The 25,071-nt window shown below is 45.9% G+C and overlaps 1 protein-coding gene across 4 annotated transcripts in view; it reads left to right on the forward strand.

The window, feature by feature from the left end:
* Positions 1-25,071, forward strand: part of LOC125460469 (plexin-A1-like) — a 512,196-nt gene that overhangs the window by 196,408 nt on the left and 290,717 nt on the right. For all 4 annotated transcript variants that reach the window (XM_059649731.1, XM_059649734.1, XM_059649733.1 and 1 more), the window contains exon 4: positions 21,783-21,923. In XM_059649731.1, the coding sequence (XP_059505714.1) occupies positions 21,783-21,923 (141 nt within the window). The remainder of the gene's footprint in view (positions 1-21,782; positions 21,924-25,071) is intronic.

Consider the following 25,071-nt stretch of genomic DNA (forward strand, 5'->3'; position numbering starts at 1 on the left):
CCACGGATAAGCATGGCTGGATTTCCAGTGACTCTGTTGTAAAGCAATGGGGGCAGGAGATTGCTGATGCTCTGCTGATGTGCAGAGGGATCCCTGTGTGTGATTATCGGGGAAGCAATGGGAGCCTGAATTTCCTGTGTTGATGTGTCCCAGAGGTAGGAGCTGTGTCCACTGGAGCCTCATTACCGGTGAGTGCATAGAGTAAGATGATGAGCTGTACAACTCTGTCTCCAGCAGTGTATTACCAATTTACTCTCCTGATAAATGAAGATGGGAGTATAACATGTCATCACTTAATTACAGTGCTGAATGCAATGGAATGAGATTAAGGAAGACTGCTACTCTCGGAGTGCATTTAAAAAATATGAACCACACCATACAAACATGTGCCCTTTCGTGCTGTGAGTTGCGGTAGCTACCAGGGACATTATTACCAGTGGAAACACTTCTCTCTCATGTTGGTTAAAAGGGACGTGTTTTGTCGGGAGAAGAGGTTCAGCAGGGTGCTTTCCTCGATGACTTCCACTTGGCGGGATGATGAGGATTTCCGTGGCTCTTCTCCCTTCCACCCAGCACTCTCCCCACAACATGGCTGCCATCCACCATTCCCCAGCGCTCCCTGTCTCCCTCACTTTCCCCACCTCAGTGTGAAGTCACTAACATAGCACTCTTATTGTTCTTCTGGAGGAGGGTGAACTTGGCATAATGGGTAACACGCTGGCACCTCTGAGTTGTCATCTGCTGTGCAGATAGAGGCCATTTGGCCCATCATGTCTGCACTGACCTTCCAAAGTGCACCCCCTCCCTTTCCCGTAACCCCGCATTTCCCATGGCTAACCCACACAGCCTGCACATTCCTGGACACTCTGGGTAATTTAGCAAGGCCAATCCACCCAATGCGTCTTTGGACTGCGGGAGGAAACTGGACCTCTCAGAGGAAAGCTATGCATACCCAAGGAGCATGTGCAAACTCCACACGGACAGTCACCCGAGGATGGGATCGAACCCGGGTCCCTGACAGTGTGAGGCAGCAGTTTCATATGTTCAAGCCACATTCCAGAGGCTTGAGTGTCTCCTCGAAGTGAGCACTTTCATTGGAAATACTGAGGGAGTACTGCTCAAAAAAGAGATGGACGAGTAAATTTTCATGTTGCATTCATCAGGACACAATCGCAAGAATGCCAAAACTCAAAGAGAACAACAATTTGTACTGCAGATGGTGCTGATTGTTGGCCAGTGGATTCCGATTGGTGAAGGCGTTGCCAGACTAAGTTTCAATCCAAACCAGGCGAGTCAACTCTGATTGGCGAAGGCATTGCCATGGGGAATGCAGAAGGCAATTGTGTTTAGCTAGAAAAGGTGAGGTGCAGTGCTGCAGAAGCAGAAGGACCTTTTTTCGTGTTGAACACCCTCATATAAAACCAAGGTCACCTTGACTGAAGGAACCAATGACAATACATTGAGGAAGAGCAGGGGATTTCTGCTTGGTGTTCTTGTCAATATTCATCCAGCAAACAATAGTATAAAAAGAATATACACTGACATTGTCACCTTACTGCCCATGGGAGCTTGCTGTGCTGTGCTGTGAGTCAAGTTAGACCAACTGAGGAACAATTCATTGGCTGCACTGGGATGTTGTGAAAGGTGTCAGACAGATGCAAATATTCTTTGCTAATTGATTATCCTGTTCCATTACCATTGAAAACTGTGCAGCTATCCTGGCTCTTAAAGACAACAGTATTCCTCATAATTGGAGTATTCCTTTACGGAGAGCACCTAGAAAATTATTGTACAGGTCTGTCTGTACCTTAAGTTGGGATGTAGATGTAGTTAATTTCTGCTCAATTCATCAGTTCTGCTTGCTGGTTGGTAATTACAGGAGAGCACTAATGCTGTTGTAATAACTGCTTAAAGCTGATGCAGAAAGGTTAACCGCTGAGTATAAATCATTGCTGGAGCAGTATAGCATTTATATTCAGATAGCTCACGGGTCTCTTCAATAAAATGTTGGGTTTGAAAAGCTCACTGTTGAGTTACTGCCAATGAGACGTTGGCTGTATGTCTCCTGCTGAACGCAGAAGACGAACACAGGGGAAGAGTTTCAACCGTAGGAGTCAAGATGACTGGGCTTATAACATCAACTTGTCAAGGGCTGGTGCACTGACTGGGCTTATCCCTTCCTCTGCTTTCTCCCCACCCCCACATCCCCTTGAATTCTTGAGCTTTGGTTGACACAAGCGACCATTAAATGTGAGCTGAGGCAGTTCAGTTACAGCCGATGTTGTAAAATGAATCCTTTTGACAGATCCACACGATGTAAGATCCTGGTTGCTTTGGTGCTATCATCCTCTTCCCTGGTCAGGATCTTCAGGATCTGCTTGGTTATAGAGCCATACAGCATGTAAACATGCTTGGTCCAACCTGCCCATGCCGACCATAATTCCTAACTAAACTAGTCGCACCTGCCTGCGCTTGGCCCATATCTCTCCAAACACGTCTTATTCATGTACTCATCTAAACGTCTCTGTGTAAAAAAGTTGCTCCTGAGGTCCCTTTTAAACCTTTCTCATCTCACCTTAAAAATATGCCCCCTGGTCTTGAAATCCCCTAGCCTAGGGAAAAGACACCTGCCATTCACCTTACTATAGCCGTCATTTTACAAATCTCTGTAAGGTCACCCCTCACCTTCTCCACTCCAGCCTCTCCTTGTAACTCAAACCCTCCATTCCCGGCAGTAACCTGTGGAAATCTCTTCTGGACCCTCTCCGGTTAGTCTAATGTGGTCGAGAGGAAAGCTAAGCATCAATCTATTGAGAAGCAGTCCTTAGATTAAACATGATGTAGTTTTTACATGATATGAACTGGGTATAAGTTATTGCTCCTGAGACTGTGAGGGAACCCTTTGAGATCCAAGCCTGTATGCCCTCTGAGTCTACATGACCATCAGCATTTGGATGGTATGTAATGCAATACCATTGTCCCTAATGGATCCCCACACTCTTCTACCACAATCAACTATAAGACCCGAGAACAGAAGTAGGCCATTCAGCCCATTGAATCTACTCTACCATTCAACAAGGTCACGGCTGATCTCATAACTCTCAACTTTACTTTCCTGCCTTTTTCCCATAAGTCTTGATTCCTTTACTGATTAAAAACTTCAATCTCAGCCTTGAATATACTTCAGGACCCAACCTCAACAGTGAAGAATTCCACAGATTCACTACTGTCCAAGAGAAAATATTTTGGGAGAATTTGTACCCATGGGAATTAGACTGGCCTCCAGATGATGAACCCAGTAACAGCGTCATCTCCATTATATATGTGTGTGTGTATACACAAAGTAAAGACTTGCATCATATGCAGCTCCATAACATTTCATTATCGTTGGGAACAAATCTCTTTATTGAGAAAATGAGCCAGTCATTAACGTGAAGCCTAAAATTTCTCAACGCTCATTTGCAATTAACGTCTGAGCTCATTGTCTATTTATTGAAGCTGTCGTGCGGAAAGCCACCTTTAAAGGGGCAGTCCTTGGGTCAGCGCAGTACATTGTGCATGACCTGGTGGAAAGAGTCCACTCATTGTAGAACAGGCTGTCTTATCTTTCAACACAAACCAAAAGAACTGTGGATGCTGTAAATCAGAAACAAAGTATTCTGAGGAAGGGTCACCGGACCCGAAACGTTAACTCTGTTTTCTCCTCCACAGATGCTGCCAGACCTGCTGAGCTTTTCCAGCAACTTTGTTTTTGTGTCTTATCTCTTACCCTGTTTGTCTCACGCTATTTCCCATTTACCTACTGCTACAGTGCTCACTGACCTACGTTAGCTCCTAGTCCAGCAACACATTGTTTTTAAAATCTTTATTTTTGTTGTGAAGTCCCTCCCATAACTCGAACTTCCCGAGCTCTGTAATCTTTGGTGTTACAATCCTCCAAATCTAGCCTGTTTAACAGCTCGTCACCTTAAGCACTTTGCTGTTGCTTGGTCTGCTAACTGCTGCCTAGTCTCTCAACTCTGGAATCCGTAAACTTCTCCAGTTTTCTCTCTCTCTCTCTCTCTTTCATCCTTTAACCCTCTTAAAACGGGCTTTTTTTGACCAAGCCTTTGGTCATTTTGTGATCAAATCTCGTGTTGTTTGTGGGAAATAGGCATTACTGGCTAGGTCAGCATTTATTGTCCACCTCTAGTTGGTAAACTGCTGTCTGGAACCACTGCAGTTCCACAATACCATTAGGGATGGAATTCCAATGACACTGAAGGGACAGTAATATATTTCCACATTAGGAGGGGAATTTATAGGAGCTGGTGTTGCCATGTATCTGTGCCCTTGTCCTCCTACATGGAAGTGGTCATGGGTTTAGAAAATGCTGTCTGAGGATCCCCATTGAGTGCCTCATGGGGGTCAGTATCGAATGTTGTTCGATAAACTTCTGTGCAAAACGGCTTTGAAATTTTTATTATGTCGCAGACAGTGTAGAAATGTAAATTGATGCTTATTTTATACAGAGCCCTTCCTGGGCTGTGCTGTTAGTAAAATGATATTCCAATTAGGGATTGTCATTTGAAATGGTTACTACTCTGTTGGAACTTAAGAAGATAGATCACCCAGACGTGTTGAACAAATTAAAGATCATGAACACAACTGGGCGATTCGGCTGGTCGAAGCCATGAGTGGAAATAGCAGCAAAGCCGCACATGTGACCATAAAACATAAAAGTAGAAGTGGGCCATTCAGCCCATCGAGCCTGCTCTCCTATTCGATGAGATCATGGCTGATCTGATATTCCTCACTCCACTTTCCTGCCTTTCCCCATAATGCTTGATTCCTTTCCTGATTAAAAATCTGTCTATCCCAGCCTTGGAAATTCTCAAAAACCTAAGAACTAGGAGCAGGAGTAGGCCATTCAGCCCCATGAGCCTGCTTCACCATTGTGGCTCACCACATCTCAGCCTCAACTCCACTTTCCTGCTCACTGTCTGTAACCCTACAACCAATAATTAATTATAAATCCGTCTATCTCGTCCTGAAACTGAATCAGAGTCCCAACATTTCCTGCACTCTGGGGGTGTGAATTCCACAGATTCATGATCTTTTGAGAGAAGCAATTTCAGCTCATCTCTGTTTTAAATCTGCTAGCCCCCATCCTAAAATGTTGACCTTGCTCGAGATTGCCCCACATGAAGAAACTTAGTCTCTATGTCTACTTTGTCAATCCCCTTTAACATTTTATAGACCTCAATTAGATCTCCTCTCATTCTTCTGAATCCAGAGAGGATAGATCTAGACCGCTGAATGTCTCCATAAAACAAACCTATTATCTCTGGAATCAATCTAGTGAACTTTCTCTGAACCACTTTCAAAACAACTACATCCATCCTTCAGTGAAAAGGCTAAAATTATATGTAGTACTCTAGGAGGCTAATGCCATGTATAGTTCCAGCAAAACGTCCCTACTTTTATACGTTATTCCTTTAGCAATAAATGCTGAAATTCCATTTGCCTTCCATGTTACCTGCTGCATCTGCGCGCTAATCTTCAGTAGCCCGAAACAAAAACAGAAGTTGCTGGAAAAGCTCAGCAGGTCTAGCAGCATCTGTGAAGCGAAACCAGAGTTAATGTTTCAGGTCCGGTGACCCTTCCTCAGAACCTCACCGGAGATTATTTCCCCGTTAGCATGGTTTGTTTTATTTTGAATTATTTGGGACATGTGCGTTCGCCAATTCTGCTTGGACATGCTGCTGAAGGTTTAGTCACTGCAGCAGCTGCCACGAACAGTTCTACCCCCCCAACACATGGCCCAACTGCTGAAGGCTGTGTTTGCGTACTCACCTTTCCACAGCTCACCCTGCAAAGACACAGACACACAGACAGGGTGAAGAAGTTTCCCTATGAGACTGTCTAAATGACTGTCTAAAGATGTGATTGCACTGGAGGGGTACAGAGGAGATTTACCAGGATGTTGCCTGGGATGGAATGTCACAGAGATGAAGAGAGACTGGATAAGCTCAGGTGCTTCTCTATGGAGCAGAGAAGGCTGAGGGGGCCATCATATGAGTGTGTACAATTCTGAGGGGCATGGGCAGGGTAGGTAGTTATCAGCTGTTCCCCTTCATCAGAAGGTCAGTTATAAAGGGGTATAATTTTACAGTGAAAGATGGGAGGTTTAGTGGGGATTTGAGGCCCAACCGTTTCACCCAGAGGATGATGGGGGTCTGGAATGCACTGTCTGGGAGGATTTTCAGGTGGGAAACCTCACAACCTTTAAAAAGTACTTGGGTGATCACTTGAAATGTCATCACATTCAAGGCAATGGGTTAAGTGTGGGAGAGTGTAGCTAGTGGCATATATGTGGAAGAGACAGGGCCTCTACTGTACTCTATGATTTCATGATTCTACTTTATATTTGTGGTCTATAAGTTGTGCTCTTCCCTTCATTTCTTCCACTGCTAACTTATGCAAGTGCTTTATTAGTCTAAAGATGCCTGTAAAGGTCAGCCTTCAGCCTTCTCCTTTCCTGCAGAAATGAGCCCCAGTCTGGTTAGCCTTTCCTGGTATTTATAACTTCTCAGTTTCTCACCATAATAGACTCTCTGCAGTGTCAATAGAGGACATTTGGCCCATCAAGTCCATACCAACCCTCTGAAGGACATCCTCTCCCCCCCCATCTCTGTAACCCCACATTTACAGTTGCTAATGCATTTAATCTGTACAATCCTGAGCACTCCAGTGCAATTTAGCACGGCCAATCCACCTGACCTGCACAGGTTTGGACTGCGGGAGGTAATCCACACAGATACAGGGAAAACGTGTAAACTCCACACAGACAGCTACCCGAGAGTGGAATTGAACCCAGCTCCCTGGTGCTGTGAGGCAGCATTGCTAACCACTGAGACACTGTACCACCCCAGTGCCTGTGAGGTTTCGTTTTGATTGCTGACGACACATGAACAAGAATGAAGAGTTGACAGCTGGAATGAGGCAGGATCAGCAAATGCCTGGTCCATCAAAGACTAGGCACACTTGTCCTCATCAACATTCACCACCCACTTAGTTTTCCCTTCGAAGCTAACCCTTTGTATCACAATAATCATTCATACTCTCTGTCTGGAAGAGCCTGGGCAGTGACCTCACAAGGAAAGCTGGTTGTGTTATAATCAATGACAGACTCTCTCTGGTTTGAGGTATCTGCTGATCTCTGGGTTGGGGGTACTATAAAGGCAGTTGGCCTGTGTTCCATAACGATGCCAACATTTTGGGTCAACTCTCGCACCGGCTGAGGTTACCATGAAGGTCTTTCCTTCTCAACCTCTTCCCTCACCTGAATCCTCAGGTTAAACCAACACCAGTCATCTCTCTCTCTCTCTCTCTCTCACTCTCGCTAATGAGAGAGTGGACTCTAGTAACTTCACCTTTACAAGAGAAATCCCAGCAATGAAGGCGGGATGAGGTGGATCGATTGGAAGAGACAGACGAAGGGATTTGTCAGTTTGACAATAGCTTGCCTTTCCCTCTACCAGGTGCCTGGCTAAATTCCAGAGCCTACATCTGTATATTGCATTATGGGATGTTGGTTGCTATGACTCTACACTGTTTGAACACTTGCGCTTTTTTTTACAAGAAATATACAAACTCCAGGACTAATGATCTAATTAAATGCTTTCTCAATTTCATAATTACACTCTTTACTCCCTGAAGTATAATGGGGCGAGAAATGGGACTTTTTGTTGTTGCTAATGATCCCACTCACTTTTCACAACCAATAAGTTTATTTTGCATTATGGTTAGTCACACCTCTCCAATAACAACAAGATCTATCACCGGCAATGCTGTAATTAGGGTGTTTGATATAATGGCTTCAAGGGTATTTTGACAGATTATATTGCTTTGCAGCTATTGGTTTCCAGTATATTTCAATTCTCCTTGGGTCAGAGTTCTGGACTTCCATCCCTCACAGCATCTTGGGTCTCCCTACATCATGCAGATTGCGGCAGATCAAGAAGGCAGCTCACCACCACCTTCTCAAGGGCAATCAGGGATGAGCAATAAATGCTGGTCCAGCCAGTGACACCCATGAATGGATTAAAACGCCCCTCCCAGATTGCTCCCTCTGTACACTGAGAGGCCATTCAGTCCATCAGTAAACAATCCCAACCCTGATTTTCCTCCTTTTTTAACTCTGTGCTATTTTTATAGTTCCCTTTCTCTTGCATAGATAACCTTTGAACAGTTGCCAGTTTACCCCCTTGTGTGACAAAAGGAAATATTGTGTACCATACAGAAACATGCTCCAGTTTTACTTGAAAGCCTGGGCCCTTGACACCATCTCCACTCTCCTCAGTCTTCCATATAACCTTCTTTGTAAATGGGGAGACATTGAAAGAAAGCTCTTGCATTTAAGTTTTGCCTTTCTTGATCTTGAACATCACACAGTGCTGCTATTCGTAACAGAGTGTTATCTTTAATAATCTGTCTGTCTCAGCCCTGAATATAGTTAAATGCCTCAGCATCTCAGAATTCAATTTGCCTTCAAAGGAAAGCTTGCAGGACTGGGAAGGAGAGGTCAGCATTATATTGCTCTGTTCAGTGATGGGCTGAATGGCCTTCTGTGCAGAGGAATAGCATGAGAAATCGCAATGTTTCTCTGTTTTGAAGCAAAGTTAGCTGGGATGCCGATTCTTTAGGAGTTCAAAATTCAATAACAACATTCAGCAGTAACTGGGGCTGTGGAGTGTCTATAACTAGCTGTTTGAGGGGCTCTTCAGGTAGTTCCCCGACCTCTGGACCACAAGGCCCAGGTTTAAGTCTTACCCACCCCAGAGGTAAGCAATAACATCTCTGAACAGTTTGACAAGAAAATATCTAAAGCTAGCTGTTTGCTGCTGCATTTCATTGATGCCCATTTTTCAGTAAAACCTCCAAAAGCTTGGACCTAGAACCATAGAAAAGTTACAGCACAGAAAGAGACCATTCAGCCCATTACGTGGATACCAACCCAAATGAAAAAAAGGCAGTGTGTGAGGAGAATCATAGACTGACAACAGGCATCCCATTCCATTCCAGAAAATACCCTCACCCTGAAGAGAAACCAGAGGGTTTTTGCCCCAGTTGGCATCTTAATAAAAAAATTTATTCATGGGATGAGGGCATCAACAAATGCCCAGATGGCAGTTAAGGGTCAACCATATTGCTGTGGGTCAGGAGTCACATGTAGGCCAGACCAGGTAAGGATGGCTGTTTATTTATATTAGTGGCTGGAGCTTCCCCCCTCCGAACAACAACGGTTTCACAGTCATCATTAGACTCTTAATTCCACATTTTTTATTAGATTCAAATTCCATCATCTGCCGTGGGATTTGAACTCGAGCCCTCAGAGCATTAGCAGGGCCTCTGGATTAACAGCCCAGCGATAATATCACCCCCGCTTTGCGGCTGTGTTTGGGAGTGGCACCTTGGCAGAGGCTGGTGGATTTATCACTTCCTGGGCGTCTGCATTCCTCTGCAGTCAGGCGAGTTCCGTGTGCCTGGGGTTAGTAACAGCAGTTTGGATTGCAAACCTGGCAACCAGGCTTCAATTAATTCTGAAGTTGGCTGTGGCTGAATTCCCTGCACCTGTAGCTGGGAGATTTGTTGATGCATTGGAAGTGACTTGAGTCTGTTGCTCATCTGCTGCCCTCTGGTTGCTAATCTCCCATTCATGGCTGCTTTTTCCTTGCAAAAGGACTGTCGCCTACAGTGCAGAGCATGGCAGAGATGGAAAGGAGCTTGAGGAAAACAGAAGTGAAGTCATGCTGCCCGTATTCCCAATTCTCACTGAGCCCTGTTTGTCCCTCACTCCTCTGCTTGCTGACCTACATTTGGCTCCAATCCAGGAGCGTCTCGGATCTACAATTCTCATCACCATGTTGATCATATTGCCCATCCATTCTCTGTTCACACTACTCCCACTCCATCCCAGGATTTGGGACAGACTGGGCTTGTCTCCTCCACAGTTTAAAAGAGTGAGGGAAGATTTCATTGAGGGGTGAGAGTGTTTGTAATTCCCTTCCTCAAAAGGAGTGAGTGTGGAACCTTTCAATATTTTTAAGGCAGATGTAGAAGATTCTTGACAACTGAGGGGACGAAAGATTATCGGGGATCTGCAGGAATGCAAAGTTGAGGTTAAAATCAGGATGGCAGGGCAGGTTCGAAGGGCTGAGTGGCCTAAGTAAAAACCGAAAGAACTGCAGTTGCTGTAAATCAGAAACCAAAACAGAAGTTGCTGGAAAAGCTCAGCAGGTCTGGCAGCATCTGTGAAGAAAAAAAATCAGAGTTAACGTTAACTCTAACCTCTCTTCCAGACCTGCTGAGCTTTTCCAGCAGATTCTGCTTTTGTGGCTGACTGGTGTGTTCTTGTTCCTTGTTTGTAAATTCACATCAGTTCATGAATGTTTTTGACAATGTAGAGGTGAAAGGATGCTTCCCAGTGAGGGTGAGTTCAGTCTTAAAATTAGAAATTGCTCTTTTGATCAGAGACGAGAATTTCTTTCTGTCTGTAGGTTGCTCGACTTGGCAACTCTCTCCCTCTAAAGGTGGTTGAGGCTGTGTCATTAAGAATTTTTTGAGACAGAAGTGATTTGATTCTTGTTAGGCAGGGCAATCTAGAGCTATGGGGTTGATGGAAATTAGAAAAACAAACCATTAATAGATCAATCACGATCTCCTTGAATGGGGGAGTGGACTCAAAGGGCCGACTGGCCTCTCCCTAAATGTGCATAACCTCGATTGGAAGGTAGTTCCCTACCCCTGGACCTGGGTTCAAGACCCACCTTCCCCAGACGCATGTCATGACATCTCTGAATATTTCGATTGGGAAAATATTAACCCTGACCCTGACCTAAGCCCAACTAGATTGATGGATCCTGGGATGACGGCTTCGGAAACTGATACTGGAGCAAGGAAAATTGGCAGCAGAAGGATGGAGTGCAAGGGTTTGAAGGCTAACCTTGTGTTATAGCTCTTTAATGACGTGTCTTTGTTGGATTTGAGCATTGCTGTTCCGAGTGAACAAAGCAGTTTGGGAATACATGGGATTTACAAGGCTTGATGCTATTCCATCACACTAATTTCCTTGTAGAAGGTAGAAACTGATACTGGACCATATGTATATATTTTATAAATATATAAAGGAAAATTAGCAGCAGATGGTGCAAGTCACCAATGGCAGACAAGTGGAGCAAAAAAAACATTGTGTTGCAATACTTCAGGGAGACTGTCTGCATGCTGATAAATCCTGAGGAACAGGGGACAGGCCAGTTGAAAGAACATCTGTAAGTTATTCTCCTGTGAACTTAAAATGCATCAGCCTGCACAGAAAAGAAATTCACTGCCCCCCTCAGTTTACCAGCAGCAGCAAAAAACAACCCCTAAAATCCACCTGAACCCCTAATTAGTCAAAATAAATCACTGCGAGAAAGCCGAGTGAGCCAAAGCATCAACGACCTCTTAGATTAATATCAAACTGATGCAGAGAAGCTAATTAGCTTAATTACCAAGAGTACACAAATTTTTTCTTTAATAATGTCAACATTTTATTAAAATTCTACTTGCAGTGCCCTTGGAATAAAGGTTAATCAGAGGGCAACCAGATTTGTGGAATTGAAGTCAATTTTAATCTCGTGCTTCCCATCAAAGTTTCTTGTTTTTATGACTTCATGAACACAGTGCAGCAGCAGGGATTAGCTCCAAGGTTCTACATTGGCGTGGGATGGCAGGTTGAAGGTGTGTGGGCGTGTGCTGTAAGTACTGGTGGTGGGAGTGAACAGGGCCTCTGCTGGCCTGTAGCTCCGTGCCGCTTTGGACAGCTCAGTTGGCCAGAGCGCTGGTCTGTAATGCAGAGTGATGCCCTTATATGGGCTCAGTTCCTACACGGCCTGCGGTCACCAGGAAAGGCTCTCGTTCTCTGCCTGACTAGTTGGGCCAAAGGGCCTGTTTTCACCCTGTAGGGATTCTATGAGCAGATAGGATGCTTTCTGTGGGTGCACCTATAAAAAATGGTAAGGGTCATTGTGGATGTGCTGAATTTCCTTAGCCTCCCGAGGAAGTTAGAGGGGTCGGTGTGCTCTCTTGACTGCCACATTGATGTGTGTGGACCAGGACAGGTTGTTGGTGATAAGTACTTCCAGGGACTTGATCCTCTCAGCCACCTCTCCCACAGCACCATTGATACAGGCAGGGGAGGGTCCTCCAGAGATAATGGGAACTGCAGATGCTGGAGAATCCAAGATAATAAAATGTGAGGCTGGATGAACACAGCAGGCCAAGCAACATCTCAGGAGCACAAAAGCTGATGTTTCGGGCCTAGACCCTTCATCAGAGAGCTGAGTGGAGGGCCCTCCACTCTATTTCCTGAAGCTGATGACCAGTTCCTTCATTTTGCTGTCGCCTTGATAATTAAGTCAGTATTTCAATAGAATTGGGACTCTGCTGCCTTTAGTATGAAGGTTAATTATGGGGCAACATTTATGACAATCCGTCCTGATACCAGAGTTAGCTTTTGTCTGATTATGAGCCTGTAAAATATATAAGGTCAATTTAATTGTGTTGTATCAACTCATCTTTCTTTGGCTGTCTGCTACACTTTGGATGTGATGAGAAACCTAATCCCTCAGTAACATCCCAGGCCATTTTCTTGACTCAGATACTGGAAAGAAATAAGGTTTTCCCCATCTAAATTAGTGTGGGATTTATCATTATATTGATAATAAATAACAAGGTGTAGAGCTGGACAAACACAGCTGACCAGGCAGCATCAGAGGAGCAGGAAAGCTGACGTTTCGGGTCAGAAATTTCTGAAGAAGGCTCCAGACCCGAAACGTCAGCTTTCCTGCTCCTATGATGCTGCTTGGCCTGCTGTGTTCATCCAGCTCTACACCTTGTTACCTCAGATTCTCCAGCATCGGCAATTCCCACTATTTCTATCAGATATTGATGTTTCGCTTTTAGTTCTCACCAAATTCCAATGACACTTCAGCTTCATTTGTTTGTCTCAAGGTGCTATAAATGTGAATAGATGTGAGGTTTTCTAGTTTGGCAACACACACAGGAAGGCAGGTTGCTACTTGAATGGCTGTAAATTGGGAGCAGGGAACATTCAATCAGATCTGGGTGTCCTCATGCACCAGCCCCTGAAAGTAAGTGTGCAGGTGTAGCAGGTAGTAAAGAAGGCAAATTGTATGTTGGCCTTTATAGTGAGAGGATTCGGATACAGGAGCAAAGAGGTCTTGCTGCAGCTATACAGGGCCTTGGTGAGGCCACACCTGGAATATGGTGCGCAGTTTTGATCTCCTTCTCTGAGGAATGATATTCTTGCTAGAATGCAATGAAGGTTCACCAGACTGATTCCTGGGATGATAGGACTGACGTATGAGAAGAGATTGAGTTGGGGAGGGGAACGGGGTCCAGAAATAGATTGCGGGAGGGGAATGAGGCTGGGGTAAGGATAGGTGGGATAGTGATAGGTGAATGCTGGTAGGAGGTTACTGTGGTTGGTCAGTGGGAAGGGATGAGCAGATAGGTGAGTTGGAAGATGGCCAGGTTGGGCTCCTCGAATGCTGTCTGATCTGCTGTGCTTTTCCAGCTCCACATTCATTGACTTTAGCTTCCAGCATCTGCAGTCCTTACTGTCTCAGGGGTAGGTACAGGAAGAATATTCCCACTGGTGGGGAATTCCAGAACAAGGCATCAAAGTTTAAGGATAAGGGACAAACCTTTAAGGACTGAGATGAGGAGACATTTCTTAGCCCAGAGAATGGTGAGCCTGTGGAAGTCACTACTGCTGAAGATGGCTAAGGCTAAAATATGATGTGTTTTCAAGGAGGAGATAGGTTTAGCTCTTGTAGCTGGACGGATCAAGGAATTAGGATATTGTGCTTGATGATCAGGCATGACCAAATTGAATGGTGGAGCAGCCTTGAGGGGCCGAATGGCCTACTCCTGCTTTATCCTGTAAGTTTCAGTTCCTCACTAACAAAGCATTGACCTGTTCATTTGGATGAGTTGAGATTTGATTTGCTTGCAACTGCTGTTTACAACCGTCTTTTAATTGGATGCAATTATGACCCCATTATCCTTCACATGACAAAGTATAAAATAAAACCGTATGAAAATGAAACACAATATTAAAAGCACTCTGGTTAAAGCTGCATGCATTAAATGGAATGAATTCCTTATTCAGTTGCTTAATAAGTTTTAATTGAAACTAAAGGAAAACTGGTTTCTTTGCATTTCGCCTTCAGGAGGGATGAGTCACAGTTTAGTCATAACCTCTATGGACCTTTGGCAGAAGGAGATTCAAATATAATGTTTGACAGCGAAGTGAATGTAAATTTGAAATGGAAAGAGTGGGCTGTTGGAAAAGAACAGGGAGTGGTTAGCTCCTACAACACACTAATACAGCCCTGTCAGGCCAATCAGTGAGACAGTGGTACAAGTGGTAATAACTCAGAGGCCCAAGCTGATACGCTGGTGAACAGGCTTTGAGGGGAATTAGGTGGTGAGTTAGAGATAGCACAGGGTGGAGCTGGAGGAACGCAGGAGGCCAGGCAGCATCAGTGGAGCAGGAAAGTTGACATTTCAGCTCCAGGTGATGAATTACTTGCTGTAGGATTCCCAGGTGTTGTGGTCGACACACAACCCCATCTCGATTCTCAGAGGTCAATCTTTTTCAGATGCAGCGTCAAGCTGGGTCTGTTCCCCATTCTGTAATCCTTGTGCCTGCTGGAGCATGTGAGTGGGTGAGTCTTTGTTTGGAGATATTGGCCTATGTTCAGTGGCACACACCCCTCTCGATTCAGAGGTTGAAACGTTGATACACCCCCACTCACCCCCATTCTGTCTTAAAACCCACCAAGTGTTTTGATTGTCAGATCCTAAACACTCCCTCTCAGCTGAGCAGGTACTCTAGCCGTTCTCCTGTGGTTTCAGAATCACCTTCAAACATCTGCCTGGGGGCTTCATCGAGGAAGGCATATTGGGAGTAGGGGGAGATCGGCATATTGTCACTGAGTGTGAGGGTGGGGTGGATTTCTGGTGGGGAGGGGCTTTCTGAGGGGGAGAGGGTTTCTGGGGAAAGGGGGATTGTGCTGGAGAGGGGATTTCTGGGGAGGGGCGGGACTTTGAGGAGAGTGTGTTTCTGGGGGTAGGGGATTCTGTTGGGGAGGGGGTTTTCTGGGAGGGGAGGGACTTTGAGTAGAGTGTGTTGCTGGGGGGAGGGGGATTCTGAGAGAAAGGGGCTGCTGGGAGAGCGGGCTGGTGGTTTTCTGTGAAGTACAGATTTGTGGGTTGGAGAGGATTGTTGGGGGCGGTGATGTAATACTGGGGAGGGGGTTTCTCAGGAAGTGCAAAGTTTCTGGGGAGATGATGTGTTGCTGATGCAGGGGATTTCTGTGGGGGAGGGATTTTCTGGGTGGGGGAACAGGGTTTCTGGGGAGGGCGTTTCTGGAGGTTTGGAAAATGTGTTTGGAAGGATGTGTCCGTTGGGGGTGAAGTGTCTGAGCTGTACACTGCTAGAGGAGATATCGGCTATTTTGTCACTTTGCCGAAGAGAAACTTTGAAGCATGTCATCTCCAGTTACAGCTGGCATGTAAAGGCATTCCTGGACCATGAGGTCATGGCTGTTATGTTGCAGACAGCTGCCTATGGTCTGTCTGTGAGTGACGGGGAGATTGGGGGTGGGGTTGTCAGGTGATGATGGAGTCCAGTGGGTCTTGTCCTCTGGTTCTGTCCTTTCACCTCCCTGTCAGATGTCCTTATCCTCCAAAGCTGGGGCCTAGTAAACCAGAGGTGGATGTAGAAGATCCCAAAAAGGCAGTGCTTCATGCAGTGCTGAGCCTTTCTGAAATCCATTCCTACAGACAGATCTACGGTGTGGGGCCAAACCTTCAGAAATTGTAAAAGACACATTAGATCCATGAACAATTGTGTTACTATTAAGGCTAGTGAGAAATGGGGCATATAATACCGATTGTATTCTATCACAGGGTGACAGAGTGGTTGGTGGGCCAGCGTGGACTTGACAGGCTGAATGGCCTGCTTCCACACTGCAGGGATTCTATGATTGGACTCGGGAAGGTTTGAAGGCATGCTTTACCCTTGTGTGAGGTTAACATGTCAACATGTTCCTTCATTCTCCTGCACCTGCAGCCTCTCACTCTTTAGCGCACTGTCGTAAGAGGAACTCCAGTGAGGAACCAAGGCAGTGCTGCATTGTCAGAGGCATTAGGGTACAACACCTAGGCCCCGTCGGCCATCATGGGTCGATGCAAAAGGCTCCACTATCTCGACGAAGGCTGGGGTGCAGATACAGCGCTACGTGGGCTATGGGTGTGTTGTTCAGCAATTGGTGCTTGTGGGATCTTGCTTTGCACACAGAAATGTATTAGATAGGAGCAAGAGTAGGCCGCTCGGGCCCCTCAAGCCTGCTCTGCCATTCAATATCATTATGGCTGGTTATCGAGCTCAGTGCCCCAGTCCCACCCTCCTCCTATATCCCTTGATTCCTTTTGTCACGAGAGTTACATGTATCTCCTTCTTGATAGCAAGTTGGCCTCAACTACTCTACATGGCACTGAATTCCACAGACTCTCTACTCTCATTTCCCCTCACTTCTCCCCTAAAATGTTATTCCCTTATCCTTAAACTATGACCCCTAGCTCTAGACTCCCCTACTAAAGGGAACATCTTTCCTACACCTACCCTGTCTAGTCCTTTTAGAGTTTTATATGTTTCTACGAGGTCACCCCCACAAAAGCCCAGTGAAAGAAATCCTAACTAATTCAATCCCCCCGATATCTCAGTCCTGCCGTCCCAGGAATCAGTCTGGTGAACCTTTGTTGCATTCCCTTCATCGCCAGAACATCCTTCCTCTGATAAGGAGACCAAAACTGCACACAGTACTATAGGCGTGACCTCACCAAGGCACTGTACAATTGCAGTGAGAACACACCATAGCATGATAACAAAGTGTGGAGCTGGGTGAACACAGCAGGCCAAGCAGCATCTCAGGAGCACAAAAGCTGACGTTTCGGGCCTAGACCCTTCATCAGAACGGCCTAAGCCCGAAACGTCAGCTTTTGTGCTCCTGAGATGCTGCTTGGCCTGCTGCGTTCTTCCAGCTCCACACTTTGTTATCTTGGATTCTCCAGCATCTGGAGTTCCCATTATCTCTGACACACCATAGCATGTTGTGTTTTACGCATCACAACTATACTTCAGTGGTTGTAAAAGCTGGTGCGCAGTGTTGAGGTGGTGAAAGGCACGATATAAATGCAAATTCTTTCTTTAATCTGTAATGACAGGCTTCAGCAAAGATTTACAAGGATATTGCTGGGACTGGAGGGTTTGAGCTGTGGGGAGAGGCTGTGAGTGTTTTTCAGTGGTGACCTTAGGGAGGCTTATAAAATCATGAGGGACATGGATAGGGTGAATAGCCAAGGTCTTTTCCCCAGGGTAGGGGAGTCCAAAACTAGAAAGCATAGACTTAAAGTGAGAGACGAAAGATTTAAAAGGGACCTAAGGGGCGACTTTTTCACTCAAGGGGTGGTGTGTGCATGGAATGAGCTGCCAGAGGAAGTGGTGGAGGCTGGCACAATTACAAAATTTAGAAAACATCTGGATGGGTATATGAACAGGAAGGTTTTAGAGGGATATGGGCCAAATGCTGGCAAGTTGAGGATATCTGGTCGGTGCAGATGAGTTGGGCCGAAGAGCCTTTCCTGTGCCGTACATCTCTATGATTCCAAATGGCAAGAAAAACCCTTCATCTCTGCTTAATCCATTGTCATGGTTACAGTTTAAATATTTCTTTCCCTGTTCACTGTTCGAAGATACAAAGAGTTAATTGGGAGATGCCTCTGTGCCTGGTCTTAGTAGATAAGTCAACAGCTTGGAAGAATCGTTATGATCTAACCTGCTGGAGGTGAAGTTGCTAGCCACAATAAACTCATCAGTTTCCCCCGATAAGTATTGAAAGTAATACTGCATGTTATGTCCAAAAAGCAGAAAACGCTGTTGAATTTATTACCATCTGGCTGCTAACAGGGAGAGAATCCTTGCCCAAACCCCAGTCTTCTGGTATTTTGTTCCGACAGCCATTAACACTCTACGCTCTGTCTGTAACTCTGCAAGTTAGAGTCACGTGATTCCAGGGAGAGAATTCCCTCGCCATTTAATAAATTACAGCAAAGCTTCCACCCTGCCCTGCTCATCTTCACATTTTTCTCTTGCCCTCCTTCTCTAATTTCTCCCTCTCCTGGGCCCTGCCAGGCTTTACCCGGTATCTCCTTTCTCCTTCCCCCTGTATCTCCTTCCTCCTTCACCCTATGTCTCCTTCCTCCTTCACCCTGTGTCTCCCTCACCCTGTGACTCCTTCCTCCTTCACCCTGTGTCTCCTTTCTCCTTCCCCCTGTATCTCCTTTCTCCTTCCCCCTGTGTCTCCCTCACCCTGTGTCTCCCTCACCCTGTGACTCCTTCCTCCTTCCCCCTGTGTCTCCTTCCTCCCTCACCCCGTGTCTCCTTTCTCCTTCCCCCTGTATCTCCTTCCTCCTTCCCCCTGTGTCTCCTTCCTCCTTCCCCCTGTGTCTCCTTCCCCCTGTGTCTCCTTCCCCCGTGTCTCCTTTCTCCTTCCCCCTGTGTCTCCTTCCCCGTGTCTCCTTCCCCTGTGTCTCCTTTCTCCTTCCCCCTGTGTCTCCTTCCTCCCTCACCCCGTGTCTCCCTCACCCTGTGTCTCGTTTCTCCTTCCCCCTGTGTCTCCTTCCTCCCTCAGCCTGTTTCCCCTCACTCTCTCACTCTCTATTCCCCCGAGTCTCTCACTCTCTATCACCTTCTCTATCCTCATCAGCATCCTCTTTCTCTCTCTCTGTGCTTCTCATTGCTGAAGCTCCCCACTTCTTTCCAATTTCTGTCCCTCCCTCATCTCCAATCCCTTTACACTCTGTTGTGCACCCCCCCATCACTACCCCCATTCTCCACACATCCTGAACACCTCTCACTCCCCGTGTCTGCGTGGGTTCCGTCCGGGTGCTCTGGTTTCCTCCCACAGTCCAAAGATGTGCAGACTAGGTGGATTGGCCATGGTGAATTGCCTGTAGTGTTTAGGGATGTGTAGACTAGGTGGGTTATAGCGGGGTGGGCCTAGGTGGGACGCTTTGAGGTTCAGTCTGGACTGGTTGGGCTGAAGGGCCTGTTTCCACACTGTAGGGATTCTATGATATATGAAAAATACCCTCACTCCTTCCAATCCCCTTGCACCCTGCTGTCCCTCTCTGCCTCAATCTCTCCATTTCCCTTTCACCCTACCATCTACCCTTTCCTCGCTCCCTCCAAATCCCTCACAACTGCTGCCCCTCTCCCTCACGCCATCCGCTCCCCTCGCACCCTGCCATCCCGCTCCCTCCCAACACAGCTCTTGGGGCAGTGTATGATGACATGGGGCTGATCTTCCTCTGGTTCAGGATGTGCCCATTCCTGGCAGTACCCTAGAGAAAAGAGGGCTGGTTTGTGTAGGGGGCTCACTTAGACTGCTGTGCAAAGCAAGTCCCCTGCTCCCAAAATCCAGATTCTCTCAATAATGAATTCCTCACATTTGTATTGTAGTGAAAGTGATTGTATTTATGATATGCCCCAAACTGAGCACCTGACCTCTTCTCAGAACTACAAACAAGAAGAAAAGAATGTACCTGTTGTGGGGCGAAAGATATTACACAGTTTTTGGGAAATACTGCACAGGTTTCAGGAAGGGATTTTATTATTGGACAAAGCCCAGCCTACCCATTTCTGATCTCCAGCTTCTCCCCTCGCGCCCATGTCCTGGTGTGTGACCCCTGACCCCTGCATTTGTTCTGTGCCTGGGACCACTGTTTGACAGAATGAAACCATTCAGCTCACAGACACCAGACCTGCCCTGTGGGATGAGGGTATATGTCGGAGGGTGATCAATGGCCGTGCTCTGTGGCTTTGTCCTAGATCAAAAGCCATTTTCTCTGTCTGTCGGTCTCCCTCACTCTCTGTCCCTCTTTAGCTCACTGTTTGTCCCTTACTTGCTCTGCGCTTATCTCTCTTTCTTGCCCTGTATCTCCCTCTCTTTTGCTGTCTGTCTCTCTTTCTCACTCTGACTGTCCCTCTCTCACTCTGTCTGTTTCTCACCCTGTCTGTCCCTCTCTTGCTCTCTCTCTCTATCCCGCACAAGCTCTCAATCCCTCTCTCATTCTCGGTCCCTCCCTCATTCTGTCTGTCTGTCTCTCGCACTCTTTCTGTCCTTCTCTTGCTCTCTCATTCTATCCCATACAAGCCTTCAATCCCTCTCTCTCTCTGCCTGCCTCCCTTGCACCCTCTGTCTATCCCTCGCTGGGTGTCTCTGTCCTACACAAGACCTTTATCCCTCTCTTGTCCAGTCTGGCCTTCACTATAGGAGGAGAAAATAGGCAGAATACGGCACAAACTTTAGCTGTTTGTGTGCATCAAAATCCATGGCAGTTGTGGAAGTGAATTGGGACCCTGGAGCAAACTTGTGATGATATCTGAGAACTGCACATCATGAGGTATAAATACTGTTCGTTGGATGGAGTTGGAACACTGTGCCTCAGATCACGTGGCACTAGAACTCTCTTTGGAAGACAAACAGAGAGCACATGGGTGTGAATATAGTTGGAAGATAAATGACTCCTTCTTGACTTTAACCATAAGATCAGAGCCCGGTGTACCTATGACAATGTGCCTAACAGTGCTTACTATTAATGCGCAGTAAATGATATTGCTGTGAATTCTAATCCGGAAGACCCTGATTTTGCCTTCTCCTCTCCCATTCTGTCTCACACCCAAACCCAGTGGCTACAACACTTTTACAAAATGATAATAATGTTGGGTTCAGGGAGGAGTATTGACTGGTAGACGAGAGAGGGCTTGCATGTTGTAATTTTGCCATGGGATCTTTCACATCCACTCAAATTAACAGTGGGAGGCTGGGATGTTCCCTAGGCCTCCCTGGCACTGTTTCATTTCTGAGTCCGATGTCAACTGGGAAACTGAGAGATTGATGACCACTTGCGCGTGTGTGTGTGTAGGTTATGGGATGAAGAATGAGGGGTGTAGCTTCCTTGAGCCCTTCTAGGCTTTGGTGGGTGACCAGTCACAGTATGTGGCCCATTGTGATCGAGTGGCTGGATCTGTGTCTTGGCCAGCTGCCAACAACAACTGAGCTTGAAGTTTACAGAGCCTGGCTCTTGGTGCAGGGGCAATGTGTGTTGCTTGATTATATTTGAGATTATCGGGGATTAAATTACTGCCAAATGCAACTCAGTGTAATAACGTCAGTTCAATTGAAAAATGGAATCAGAGTATTCTGTGGTCAACTGGCAATCTAGTGAATAAATTCCCAACTCCTTATCCCATTAGTTCTCAAACATGTCACGTTCAACTTAGTTATAAAGACACAAAAGTTGATTTAATGATGATAAGTGGATTATTTAACTCAATAGGAACTCACTGGAGAATGTAGAAATGGTTGATTTGCTTTTAATCCCTCTTTAATATTTATTCCTCTTGTTTTAATTTTATGGGAAGCATTTAGACTTCACATAGCCTTGCCCTGATCTCCCCTCTCTTGCCTTCAGCACACATTGCCCCAGATAAGGAATGTGTTTAGCCAGAGAGGGATGTGAGCGTCACTGTAAGGCTTTCTGCAGATGAAAGACTGAAAACCACTTTATGCCACTGACCCATTATTTCTGGTTTTTTTTCACAGATTCTGGTTGACTCTATCAGTTCAGGCCCATCAGGTCCGATGCTGTATGAAAACGTAGCGATCACTGAGGGGAGCCCCATACTCCGGGACTTGGTCTTTAGCCCTGATTTCCAGTACATCTACGCCATGAGCGACAAACGGGTAATTGAAGTCATTTTTCTCCAGTATCGTTTCTCGTCAATTTCGCAAGGGGTGTCCAGTATCGCGGTACCCGCTGATGCTTTGTGCCTGGACAGTACCACCACGGGGAGATTTGTGGGGCGAGTGTTTGTATGTCGCAGCCACGCACACTTTACTAGCAGAGCCTTACTGCTTGGTGTTCTAAGAGGTGGGATGCGGAGGTATCCTCTCCTGAACCTTCTGTGCGGGTCGGAGTGGGGTCATTGATCAGACAACAGCAGGAATCTCCTCCAAGGATGCTGGCCATGGTGCTGAAATGACCCACCCAGTGTGGGGAGGGGTGAGGGCTTGCGGTTTTCAGGCACTCTTGGCCAGTTGACCAAGTGTAGCCATGAGCTGATCCTGCCGCTGGACTCCTTTATTCCAATCTTAGCTAAAGACGAAACTCCGAAGGAACGTTGACATTCTGTTCACAACGACAAAGTTGCTGGAAAAGCTCAGCAGGTCTGGCAGCATCTGTGAAGGAGAAAACAGACTTAACAGAGTTTCAGTTCTGAGGAAGGGCCACCGGACCCGAAACTCTGTTTTCTCCTTCACAGATGCTGCCAGACCTGCTGAGCTTTTCCAGCAACTTTGTTTTTTGTTACTGATTTACAGCATCCGCAGTTCTTTTGGTCAACGCTCTGTTGACGGTGCACCAAAAGGCAGGGATTGAGGCACTTGCTGAAGGGCCAGTATCTGAGACAGTGATTCTCAGATCATGAAATTCCTAAGAAATGTGTATAGACTAGAATCTAGTCCACTTTTTTCCCTTCATTCTTATATGAGAATGGCTCTCGAAAGGCCGGCATTTGTTGCCAATTTATAGTCATAATCTGGTGTGATCTAACTTTACTAGTTAATCTCCTATCGCAGAACCCTTTTCCGAGGGTTCATTAAAATCCGTGTAAACAATGCCTGAAGCTCTGCCCTCATTAATCTTTTTGGTTACTTCCTCAAAACAAAACTCAACCCAATTTGTGAGACACGATTTCCCTTGCACAAAACCCTTGAACTGACTGACCCATGACAGAGGGCAGTTAACAGTCAACTGCAGTATTAGGTCTGGAGTCACATGTAAGCCAAACCAGAGCAGGGTATTAGCAAATGGATGGTTTTTCACAACAGCCAACACAATTGTCATTTGAGCAGCGATTTTTTAAAAAAATTTCCGGCTTTGATTGAATTCATATTTCGCCATCTCAGGCGGTGACATTCAAACCCCTGTCCTCTGGAAATTCTCTAGCATTCTGGATTTGTAGTCCAATGATATTATCATTACACTGGCTCCTCTCCAGTTATGGGGAGGTCAGTATATAAACTACCGGGTACCAGGGCTTGAACTGCAGCTGGGAATCTAATTGGGATTGGGAATTGGCATTACATCCAGAATAACAGATGCCCGGGAGTGAGTTACATGTTGGGATTTAATCAAATAGCCCAGCACTGTGTGAAGTAAGGCAGTAGATACCCTGGAATGGGTTACAGGCTGAAAACTGATAGAGGCAATAATCTTAATAGATTAACATGAGGAAGCTGCAGTGAAGAAACTAACTGAGCAAATGGGTCATGGGAATGAGCTATTGATCGCTAGGTATTTCTGATCAACCTATTCGGTCATGTTCTGTAACACTTCCGGAGCAGGTGGGACTTGAACCGTGGCTTCCTAGGCCAGAGATGGGGGCACTACCACTGCATCACAGACCTTTGAAGAAAAGTATTTTTACTTGCTTCATCTGCCTGTGAGATATTCCAAAAGACTGCAGCTCACCTCCTGACCCTCACCAAGTCCTGTTGACTCATCAGCAGTGACCCCAGGGTCTTGCTGATCTGCACTGGTTCCTACTCAAGCACTGTCTCAATTTCAACATTGTTTTCAAACCCTTCCATGACATTGTCACATACTGCCCTGAGGTCTTCATTCTCTTCTAATTCTGACATCTTGCACATCCCCAGTTTTAATTTTAGTAAAGATTACCATGTTCTGTGCTTTATTAATAGGGGCATAGATGACCAGCATACAAGGGTATGTTGAACTTTTATAAGACCTAGTTCAGCCTCAACTGGAGTATTGGGTACAGTTCAGGGTACTGTGCTATAGGAAGGGAGTGGATTTGTTGGAAACAGTGCAGAAGAGGTTTATGAAGATGGTTTCATGGATGAGGAACTTCAATAATGAGGACAGATTTGAGGTGTTCAGACTGTTTTCCTTGGGAGAGAGAAATCTGAGAGGAGATCTGATCACCGTGTTCGAAATCATCAGCCTCTGAACAGAGTGGTCAGGGAGAAACTGTTCACACAAGGAGCGAGAGGCAACTGGCAAAAGGAGGTAAGAAAAGACTTGTGTACACAGTGAGTGGTCAGGGTCAGGAGTGCAGGGACTGAGGGTGTAGCAGGTTCACTCAAGCGGGAGTTTGGTTGTTATATGAAAAGGAACAAGGTGCAGGGTTATGGGGACAGGAGAAGAGCACTCAATGAGATGCTCATGCAGAGAGGTGGCCTAACCAGGATGGACCAAATGTCCTCCACCTACTCTATAATAATTCTGTGATTTGCTCCATCATTGGTGCTCCAAATTTAGCCATTTGCTTAAACCTCACCCCACTTGTTCATAATTTCCCCTTCATCCTTTCAATTTCACACTCAGCGTTCTGACCTAATCTTTGGTAATTTGATCTCAGTATCTCCCCACATAGCCCCAATAGCTGTCCTGTTAAAGGCTCCATATAAATGCACATTATTTGTTGAAAATTAGTTTGGTTGCTGTGAAGTAACACAGTCACTGCCCATTGTACAGTATTCTTCTGTGCAAAACAAACTTGCTGCTGTCTAATATATTGTTTCTGAAGGCACTCCACTGCTTTAATGATTGAGCTCTGCTTCAGACCACTACAGTGAGCTAACAGCAGCATTTTGTTAGCCTCTTAAACTGTCTGGCTGCTGATTTTATATCAAAATAAAATATTTGATTAGTGCCCAAGATATTTTGCTGCCTTTTTTTTGAAATGTCTTTTTACAAGTTCCATAAATCTCCCTCCCTTTCCCTTTACACACAGGCAGCTGAAGGTTAGGAGAGTATCCTTGCCAATCGGAGTGCTGTTTGCCAGCCTCTGACACTGAACATCTGTCT

The sequence above is a fragment of the Stegostoma tigrinum genome, chromosome 11, assembly GCF_030684315.1.
Source record: "Stegostoma tigrinum isolate sSteTig4 chromosome 11, sSteTig4.hap1, whole genome shotgun sequence".
In the NCBI taxonomy this organism is placed as follows: Eukaryota; Metazoa; Chordata; class Chondrichthyes; order Orectolobiformes; family Stegostomatidae; genus Stegostoma; species Stegostoma tigrinum.